Below are 11,241 nucleotides of genomic sequence, written 5' to 3' on the forward strand. Positions count from 1 at the left end.
ATGTCAAGTGATGTCTGTGATCGCATTATATTTGATACATTGGTGATAGTTTTTAATTATTAATTAAACATAGCATCGATTAAACAGGGTTTTTTTTTTCGTTAATCACATTTGTCCTGTATCACATCAATTTCTCATGAATGCACAAGAAATACTAAACCGCTAACCATGCAATCTTTGGCTACGTGTGTTGTTTCTTTGCTGTAATTTTGAATAAACAAAACTTAGGGCGAGGCATTACCCCATCTGACCCGTTACCTAAAAATTTGTCCACGAGCTCGAGAATATGGGTGTTGAAGATTTTATCTAATGCATGAATTAAATAACTGATCTGTAACCATAATATCTATATTAAAACAAATTGTTTCTTTCCTAATGGCCTCAGTAACGTCAGTATCATAAAGGAGAACATATTTGAAAAGGGCGTAGGACAATAACTACTTGCAGAAGGTGATATCAAGTTGTATATAAGAAGGAAATGACGTCTTTATGACGCCAACATAAAAATGTGTAATGGCAAAGAATCTTGTGGAGTCGTTGCTGCCGTGATTAGTTGCACACTTGACAGTGCTTAAGAGAAATAATCATCCTTATGAGAGTCTATTTGCTCTCAAAATGTCACCTGAGGGCGAAAGACAGTACTTTGAATGTTTCGAAACAATATTTTATTGTCTAAAATTTCACATCGTGTCTCCTTTCAAGAGCATCGTAACGTCCGTAAAGTGAAGACTTGTAATGATTTGTAAAGAAGCAGATAATTCTTGATCTCGTCTTGTAAGAAGTCATTATTATCTGACGTTGGTTGCAGGACACGCCCATCGCCGTCGGCCAGCTGCACTGAGCGTCTGTTTCTCCATTACTTGCAGTGGCACTTGAATTGTAATGGAAATTTCAAAATAAACATTCACGTAAGTATTCGTGAATGCCCGCGACCTTCTTGCGTCCCAGCCTCTGCCTTTCTTTCAGAACATGTAATGATAGTAATTGCGGTAGAAATATCAATCTACTCGTCCCAACCTTCCTCAACGTAAAGAGTGGAATGGTCAATTAGGCTTAGATTGAGTTGTATCACTTCATGGCATGGGATTGCAGTCTGTCCATCTCAAGGAGGACGCAAAAAGGCGTCAGGAGCAGCTCTTTTAGTCGACGAGAGTGCCACTTGAAAGATGGGTTTCGTCAGCGTTGGTCTTCCCTAAGAGGGAGATTTGGGCGATGAGTGTTCGACAGATCTTCGTGTATTGATCTCCGACACAAGACTAAACCCCCCGAGGGGACGAGGTGTTCTAAGCAAGCCTGATGTCACACACACACACACACACACACACACACAAGATTTCCCGACACACTTAGGGAAGCAAAATTTGTCTAAAACAAGTGTGTAATAATCCGACAACATTACACAAAATAACAAAGAAAATAAGAGATATGATAGGAAAGGAACGAAGCAAAAGAGAGAAGAGAGAACATATGAGAGAACGACAAAAAGCTCGACAAAAGGCAACAATAAAATATTAGAGTAATGGAAATCTGTACTAAGAGAGTGGACAGACTCTTTTCCTTGACAAGTTGTTTAAAGTACGCAAACTTACCAAATAAAGTATTGAATGACGGACAAAAAATATCAGCGAAGATATAGTAAGAAAAAGATATTAAAAAAAAAAGAATGGGAAGAAACGTCGGAAGGAAAGACAATAACTAAAGGAACTTCAAAGGCACAACACAGCAATAACTCCATACCACAGTATTTGTTGGTTAGGCCTATACAGTGAAGCAAAGTGTGAGAGAGAGAGGGAGAGAGAAAGAAAAAGAAAGAGAGGGAGACAAAATGAGGACGTTTAAAGACATTATTTACCGTTTGCAGATGAAAAAAAAATCCACCTTTAGTGCTTTACAACCATTGTTAAAAAAAGAAAACTAATCAGGATAACCAATGTTAAGTATTGTTGAATACGCAAAATGTGAACAATAGTTATAATAAAATTGCTTCTAGACTAAGCCGTCTACCGGACAGTTATGGTTTAGTGAGAAAAACAGTGATGTATCGCCGTATATTTTAGGCTTTATTGCAATTTTTTATACGATAGGATGTTTTGTGATACAACTGACCAACAAATATGCATCAAATGTGGTAACTTGAACATTTTTTAAATCACTGCTCCCAAAGGTCAACTGTACCTTAAATGAGCATTCACTTATAGGAAGTAGCTTTGAGAGACTACGCAGAACGCACGGCTAATCTGTGTTCATGAGTAATAATATATTTCCTTATAAGACTACAATGAAATCTTTGAAGGCTTCCGTTGAGTAATACAAGACTTCACGGTGCACCACGTATGAATCTCTTTCTTGCCTATGTATGTGGCCCTGAAAAGGACCAACCCATTTTTGGTAAGCATATTTTTGTCGTTTTCGAGAGAAAACGGTAAGAACGGCAAGAAAATGATAAGAACATGCTTGGCGATACGTCGGGAGTGGGTTGTCGAGATCTATAGACGGTCTACGGAAATCTTCAAAGATTCCATTTTAGTCTCACAAGAAAATATTACTCGCTGCAGACAATCAAGAAACGTAAACAGACAAAAGAAACAGGTGATCTGTTTTTCGCACGTTCATGAAGCCGAAGTCGTCATTCTCATTAAGCAAATGGGGAAGTCATGAAGCAGGCAGTGGTCAGAGCATGCGACAAACACATGGGCAGTCATGACCTCTGACACTGTCAGATACCTCACATAGCAGCAAACTGTGCTACCCAATGGTCCTTGAGTAAGACTTCGAAAAGTCCTAAGGATATTTCCCTTCTGAAATAGCTCACGAACTAACTCTACAGCATTAAAAAAACATACAAATCGTCATCCTGTGGTCAACCCAATGGTCAGACAGTACTGTGGAGCATCCAAAACCCCTTCAGGCAGAGGTTAATTTGCAGAGCACATATTGCAGGGCCCTGCCTTCTTCTTTCCCGTGGTAAACTGTGATCACATCATTGCTGCCCTACATGATAATGTCCAGTGTGTGCTGTGAGAGATACGCAAGGCACAGTTTGCGCTTTTCTATTACAGGCTGACCTCAAGGACAGTAATGACTCCTAATTGCGAATAATGTGGTTATGTAACTTATGACGAGTATTACGTGGTCGTGGTCGTCGTCGTCATCGTTGTTCTTGTTTCAGGTTTCAGTTTCAGTTTGACTTTATTCATTCACTTGTATACATATAGGCCCTACATAAATACACACAGAGTTCCACACAATGAAATGACAAGATCAGAGACTTCGTGATCTTATGTTAATATACTCGTAACATAATATAGACAGAAAAGGAAATGACATACGTGTTAATATATTTCGAGGTACAAATTGGAGAGGACAGTGATCAATAAGCAGTGTACTTGGCTTTGACGACGTTCTCGAGTTACATAATGCATAAGAAAAATCAAAGTTCTAATTAGAAAATGTTCTAATTGGAACTCAAGGAGGAACGACCCTAAAAAAAATCACTTCAACCTATAATTTTGCTTGTGCAGTGGAAAGAATACATTACGTTAAATACATAAAATAGAGAGCTATAACGAGACGAATAAGTTGGACAGAGAAGGAGATGCCTGAATTCGAAAGAAGGGAGAAAAGATATTAAGAGTGCTGGAGGATTTGAGATATCTTCTCATCGTATACCAAAAAGAATTATTACCTAGGAATTCTATATTACATGTATTGAGCCTTCGAGCTTGAATGGTAAAGTGTGCAACACTTGTGCTTACACGAGTTCTCTAAAACTAAAAGGCATTTCCCCTTTAACTTATCCGCCATCATATATTGTAGATATTTCTAAACTCCACCTCTCCATGGTATTTGCAAGTCATTTCAAAGTAAAATTACTCACTTGTTCTGATATCGTACATTTAACAATTTTGTCATATCACTGATAAGTAAGAACTTTGATTGACTCTTCAGAACTAAGTAAAGTGTGCGTTCTTATTATTTGTCTTTTCAAAGTTATAGTGTGTTTTCATTTTGCATTCTTTCTGTTCCCCTCCCCCCCCCCCCGTCATTAACGAGATAGCAATATCTTCCTATTATTTGAGAGCATCGACGTCAGAAATAGTGAACATGATACAAGTATGTGAGAGTGCACACTTTATTGTTATTGATACACTATGCACATTGATGATGGTAATGATGATGATAATGATGATAATAATGATAATGATGATGATGATGATGATAATGATGATGATGATGAGCAATTCTCGGTTCTGTATTCAATCTTGTCTTGTCTTCAGCAACAGACTTAGATTTTATTGAGATGTAAGCTTGATTTTCAAGTCACTTTGAAGTGTGGTATTATGCATTTCTTTGTACAATGTATTGCTTCTGTGATTGGTGCTGTTAATGCATCCAAAATGCAGGCTGTTAATGTGCTCTCTAACGTGAAGAGAGCCCTGGATAACAGGCAACACGTATACATTATGTACTGAGTATATATTTATATGAATGTGTGTATATATTAATAATGTACTGTATGTGTGCATGTGTGTATGTGTGTGTGTATGTGTGTGTGTTTGTTTGTCTGTGTGTGCGTGACTTGTCATGACAAATGACTACAGGGACTATTTCCTTTTCAGTTTGTTCAGCGTATACATGCCATAATATCATCACAAGCATATATTGTATTTTGAAGACCATTACCAAAGATCACACACAGCACAGGCTCGAAGAAAACATATACACATCCGTTCACATGCACACACACACGCACACACACACACACACACACACACACACATACGCATAGCGAATATATATATATATATATATATATATATATATAGGCCTATAGCGAAAACTTTGAGCAAAGAAAATGGGTTTTCATCGGGATTCGAACCCGAGACCTCCGGATCACTAGACCGGTGCTCTACCGACTGAGCTATTGAAAGCCCTAGATCGGTGTTCGTCCCAAACCCTTAATCCGGAGGTCTCGGGTTCGAATCCCGATGAAAACCCATTTTCTTTGCTCAAAGTTTTCGCTATCTATTATTACAATTGTTTCTGGTCAGTTTTTCCTTCCTTGTTTAAAAAAAAATATATATATATATATATATATATATATATATATATATAAATGATATATGTGTGTATACAAATAGATATGTATATATTGTTTACACAAATATATATATATATATATATATATATATGATATATGTGTGTATACAAATAGATATGTATATATTGTTTACACAAATTGTCTTTTTTTGTAAGCCAACATCATGTGGGATATCTTAATTCATTTCTGATGAGAGAGAAAAGTGTCACAAATACAGTGTGGTATACTTTCACCACTATTAAAATTCATATCAAGTAATATTCAATTTCTTGCAATTAAGCAATATACTGACTTTGTCAACACATACCACTTTACATATTATCATAATACTTAAGCAATCTGAAATATACATGCAGGGATCCCAATATAGATATAGACATAGACACGAGGACGAACAAAACAATGACCACATGCAATCAATGCCCCGCCTGCTATATGACCATTTATTTGTTCTCGCGGAGTTAACAGACAAGCATCTACAGCGAACTGAAGGACCACTTCAAACAGGCTGAGCTCTCTCTAATGTGTGATGAGCTAAACCATGGTTTGTTTCTCGCTGCCATAGGGAAATCGGAGGGGAGAAAAAAAATCAATAGCCCTCGAGAGCGATTTGGGTCGCGAGGAAACTCCCGTGGCGCCTCCTCCCATTTCACGGTGACCAGCGTGCGAGAGAAGCCCGCCAGGGCTCGCATTGCCGCATATACAATGCAATGTTTGGCGATACCACACCGGTAGACAATACGTGCGAGCTCCCGCCTCGATCGAACACTTTATACAGCATTTGACATACATCTTTCAAATGACTATGACACACTCGAAATAAGAAATGCGGATAGAAATGGCAACATGTACTGTTATCATGATTTTGTTCTTTTTTGAGCTGATTTGGAATTTGTAGTTAGTGATCAATGCCTTGACATGAGAACCCTAAATTTGTATACATGAGAAGCTTTGTAATAACATTCTTTGTCGTTAAAAGTAGTGGAAAATTGTTCATTCTTTGGATGTAATAATTCAAGAGCGTTCAGAAAATATTCCTTTTACATTATAAAGTACAATTCCACATCACGTTCAATGAAGTTGACTTTGTTTATCAAATAAACAGAGGTTTCATCCAAATTAGGATTTGGGTAAGAAAATTGTGAAATTTTCAAGTTTCACACTTAAAGACCGAAAGAGACCATGTGCTCAAGCATATACAAATTGGAGGAGTCATAATAGAAAATTATACCTATAATCATCTATATACATGCACACCTTTTTATATTTTTCGCTTAAAACTTCACTTCAGTCTGACGAAGAACATATTTCCCGCTACGTCTAGTTCTTGCTTTTGGAAAGGTAACCTTGCCTTACCTTACATGTTTGTCATTTTGCCTCTGACCAGCTGACGAAGATTCTGTTCCGTTAAAATCGATAATTCTGGCCCTTTTGACTCAAGATAACTTTATGTAAGTCCAGGAACGCTTACTTGTGCTGTGAACTGAATTTGGCCCATGTTACTGTTTGCCATTTCAACGGACTCCTTGACTACGTTACTGTCACGCCATTTACAATATAATCCGCCATCGCTGAAATGATTTTATAGATAGCGGTGGAGAATTCCTTCCTCCAATATTACCTCTTTGACTTAAATAGAGCTTTACCTCGCAACGTGAAATTTATCTTATCTAAAAATTAACTCTCACAGAAAATCGTTAGCCTTGTTTCATGACGGAAAGATATACCCTTAAACAAAAACGATGTAAACACGTGATACATCAGGCAATAAATGAATAAAACAATTAATGATAAATAAATGAATAATAATAAAGATAATAATAATAAAGACGTAAAGTAGATAAATGAATGAATAATTGATAAATTAATCAATGAATAAACAATCATATTGAAAATAAGTTCATTAACAAAACGTGAGGAGAAATTTAGCATCTTCAGGCTGGCGTGTTGTTTGGTGTGGTTTTTTTTTCTCACTGTGGTAACCAGTGCAGAACTATCACATTACATGGAGCACATCAAACGTATCAGGTGACATACCAGTAAACCAATCATACAAACACCACGATCAAATGCACTCTTGTGAGCTGCAGACAGTACCACAGTTTCATTTTTCTGAGAGGTACATCTATTTTACCTTTAAAATCGAAACCGACAGAAGAATATGTGTTATCTCATCACAAGGAGATATGTTTGTGTCAAGATGGAAAGTAGGGAGGGAGAAAATCATTTATAATTTGGATCGATTGAATGTCTTGCCTTATAGAAGAAGCATGCATATTTTCATCAGTATATAAGATAAGTGAAACAACGTCTTGCTACAAATCTTAAAAAAAAAAAGGGGGGTACTCGTTTGAGACACTCAAATACACCGTTTTTCCCAGAGTGCAAAGCTTTAGACTAATGAACGAAATCAAGTACGATTTTTAATCAGCATCTTCAGATTAACATCCCACATCAGGTGCTCAATTCTTATGATGAAAGCAGATTCTAACAGATAAAGTTTAAAGGAATGATGTAGTTTTAGCCTACATGGGCTTTCAGGTTTTAACTTTGCACGAGGTAATTAGAAACTTCTTATATGACATATTAAAGAGCATACAATTCCAAGAGGAACTTAAAGTTGTTGTTGTTGTTGTTTTAGGGTTTTTTTTTGAAAATTGGTTTTGGGCTGAGATATCCAGATGCCAAGAGATCCTAATTAAAGGTGAGTCCCACTTTGTACTAGAACCAGCTTGTTTTACTTTTTTTTTTGATATCTCATATACTGATAAAACTATACCTGTTTCTTGTATGGCATGTATATTTGAAGAGTTGATTAATCAATACATAGTTTAGTTGTGAATATGAAATTTGATTCTTGACATGGCTTGGGAGATACCAAGCTGATTCTACAAACAATGGGAAAGTTTAATTCTAACATCAAAATCGCATTTTCCCCTGTACCTTTGGCAACATTTCCATAACATGTTGGAGAAAATTTACAACAATGCCTGCTTGTCATCTCTCAGGTGAGTTTGTGAAAACAACATTTGCTTTGATTCAACTTGGGATCTATATCTGTGTGGGAGATAATATTACCTGTGTTGCTTTCTTCGTGAGCTTTTGATTTCCTCTTTTAGACTGCTCGGATGACGCATTTTCATGCAGTTTTCTTGTGTGCTTCTTCAAATCAAAGTTTCTACAAAAACCCTTCCCACATATGTTACAAGTGAAAGGTTTCTGCTCGCGATGTGTGTGCATATGAAAGGTGAGATTGTAAACCTGATGGAAAGCCTTGTGGCAGATATGGCACTTGAATGCTTTCTCGGAGCTGTGCGTCAAGCGATGATTCTTGTAGTTACCTTTCTGGTGGAATCCCTTTCCGCAAAACTCACAGACAAACGGTTTGAAATTGGCGTGGATGCGGAGATGTGTGTTCAGGGTAGAGCTACGGTTGAAACACTTACCGCACTCATGGCAGCGATGGGGCTTTTCGTCCGTGTGTATGATCTTATGCCGGCAGAGAGTGCTCGCCTGACGGAAACCTTTACCACATACTTTACAGACGAAGGGACGAGCTCCCGTGTGAACTGGCATATGCCTGGTTAGGTTGTAATGTGCATTGAACACTTTCCCGCATTCTGGGCACACGAAAGTCTTCGGCTTCGCTACCTCCTGACGACGAGGAATTTGAGGCGGAGTGCTGCGAGTGAGCGTCGCCGACGCGTTCCGCGCTTCGCGAGGCAAGGTTGGACTCGAGAGAGCAGAATCAAACGGCTGCTTTACCTTAGTTCGAAGACGATTTGACGAGGCATCTCCCCGGGTTGACTTGTTCCCGCGAGCAGTGTTACCAACTGCAAACTTAACTGCATCGTCACCCCGATGTGCCGGTTTAAAGGCGGACGGAATCAGGAGTTCCGACATTGCAGGTGCTTTCCTAGCTTTCAGCTTCAGAGGAGGAGACCATACGTCCATCGGGAAGGGATGGTATTTTGACAGTGGCGATGATGATGACGAGGTCGAACAGGACACTAATGGGAATGATGACAATGAGGCATGTTTCTCTTTGTCTGTCTTTTCAAATGTGAAAACTTTATCTGCCTGCTTGGCTTTGTGTACCTTGAAATATTTCAAGAGAGCACTGTCCTTCTCATCTATCCCATACTGCCTGTCCGCGAACTGAAATACATTGGGCCATCCAGAGCAGAGGTTCCTGCCGATGCCGAAATATGGCTCTCGGGCGTACACCACTCTGTGAAGAGACTCCAGGGCGTAGTATCCAGCTTGCAGCTCATAAAAGTTCGACGAGTTGCTGGGGAAGAACGGACCGCAAACATACTGACCAAGGGCACCGTTGGGGGATGCCGACCCACCATCGCCGATAGTTGGGGCTGTCGTTGGCTGCTTTTGGCTACATGGCTGGTTGCGATTTTTCTCACATCTCCTAGGGATTTTTTGATCGTTTTCTTTGACAGCTATTGTCTTTGCATTTCTGATCTTTTGAACTCCCAGTATGCTGTCAATTGAAAACTTCAAGTGCGATGAGCCAACAGCTGTCGTACGATTTTGCATAATGGTGCCACCAGACATTTTATTATTTTATATCGTTCACGGCCTATACAGAACAGATATGAAGACAGATGTTGAGAATAAGGTTTGCCACTCGCCGCTTCTTGCCTGTTAGTGTCAACTAGTAAATTCTAAACTTTAATGATAAAACGTGAGGTGTTTGGCCTTCTCTACCTGTCAGTGATGTTATATTTTGTTGTAAATACACCTGTTATTAGATTCGTCACTCATTAATGTCTTCTCCACATTTCCAAAATGATCGTCTTTTCAGGACCCCGAGATGGATTTTTTCAGGGAGCTTAGCGAGGATGCCTGGCGTCGGTGACTGGCGCTATCCTACGGGAGCACGTCGGGCGTCCGTGGCTGCCGAATCAGCCGTGATACAGTGTAGATTCACGCCGCCTCCTCATACATCCCGATCCTCCGCTCCTGCGGTGCAAGTTCAACGCAAAGAAAGGGGTTAGCGTGAGTGAGCGGTGGATTCCGCGACGGACAAAAGCATAGCGGGTCATCGCTAACCAAACCAGCTTCTTACCGTCCTTTGAGGTTTTTGAGGGGCAGAGTAAAATGAAAGAAAGAAGGAGAGAGCGCATTTCCGGCAATTTGCGGGATTCAATGAATGTCTGTTGCGACAAATTATCATCTCACTATACTTGTCTTCTATTCTTGCCTTGATTGGGGCTCGTCCTGTCACGAGTTTGATTGACATAAGATAAGACAGGTACTCTGATGGTATGGTAGTGCGTGCGTTTTTGTTCCTAGATTAAGGGCTAAAATTTGTTCCGTCTGATTCCAAAAATGCCTACAGGTTAGTGACTCCCATAGAGCGACCTCCAGTGAACAGGCTTTTTTTCTCAGAGCGAATGACAGGTACAAACAGCGAGTTTATACAAATTGAAGATGGCAACAAACATTGCTTTCTTTCAAAGGTAAGCAGGTAGGCCTAAACAGAAAGTTGTTTGTCTGCTGTTTGTGGACAGGAATAGTGCATGTTTAGAGAACACCCTTTTATTTCTGAAATGTGGTGTCCTCGTCCTCTCTTTCGGGTTTGTCAGCACGTGAAAGACCGAGATCTAAAAGTCAACCCTTGTTCTCTGGTTTCCTGCAATTAGTGATATCAATGTTATAGACATATTTCTAACTTTTGTTCTGCAGTGACAAACTGTTTATTCGTCAGGGAGTCATGATTCTTGACATATAAGTTACGTTGCCTTTTTTGCTATTAATAAACATCAAAGAACGGGAATCAATTGATATCAAAGCATGGAGTTTCATAGCATCTGGTAAATATTTCCATTCATCTAAAATTATTCCTTGTGACAACATTACAAATTACCATTTTCTTTTTCGGTTTAATTCTTCGATGTTTCATCAAAATATGAAATAAAAAATGAAAAATCATTTTGCCCATCCTTTCGTTTTTGATAAACATATTGCATAATCAAGTTGATGTACCGCAGTACAGTGAGCACATAGTAAAGTGAAGAAGCCACATAACAATGACATAGAAGGGAGAATATTGCTACAAATACTACTTTCATTTTAAAATCTTATGCATTAACCAGAATGTCCATGTTTCTCATGTTAATAAA

At 38.8% G+C, this 11,241-nt stretch overlaps 1 protein-coding gene across 1 annotated transcript; it reads right to left on the reverse strand.

Annotated features, from left to right (window-relative positions):
• Positions 1–8,152: 8,152 nt before the first annotated feature.
• On the reverse strand, positions 8,153–9,670 carry LOC139719345 (uncharacterized). Its single transcript, XM_071630760.1, has one exon. The coding sequence runs from the start codon at positions 9,668–9,670 to the stop codon at positions 8,153–8,155; it is 1,518 nt and encodes a 505-aa protein (XP_071486861.1).
• Positions 9,671–11,241: the final 1,571 nt, after the last annotated feature.

This window comes from Diadema antillarum, unplaced genomic scaffold, assembly GCF_040938485.1.
Source record: "Diadema antillarum isolate AM-2024a unplaced genomic scaffold, OU_Dant_1.0 scf00000109, whole genome shotgun sequence".
In the NCBI taxonomy this organism is placed as follows: domain Eukaryota; kingdom Metazoa; phylum Echinodermata; class Echinoidea; order Diadematoida; family Diadematidae; genus Diadema; species Diadema antillarum.

Excerpts from the sequence above, each read along its gene's own strand:
- LOC139719345 (XM_071630760.1), bottom strand. The coding sequence starts at position 9,670 with ATGTCTGGTGGCACCATTATGCAAAATCGTACGACAGCTGTTGGCTCA.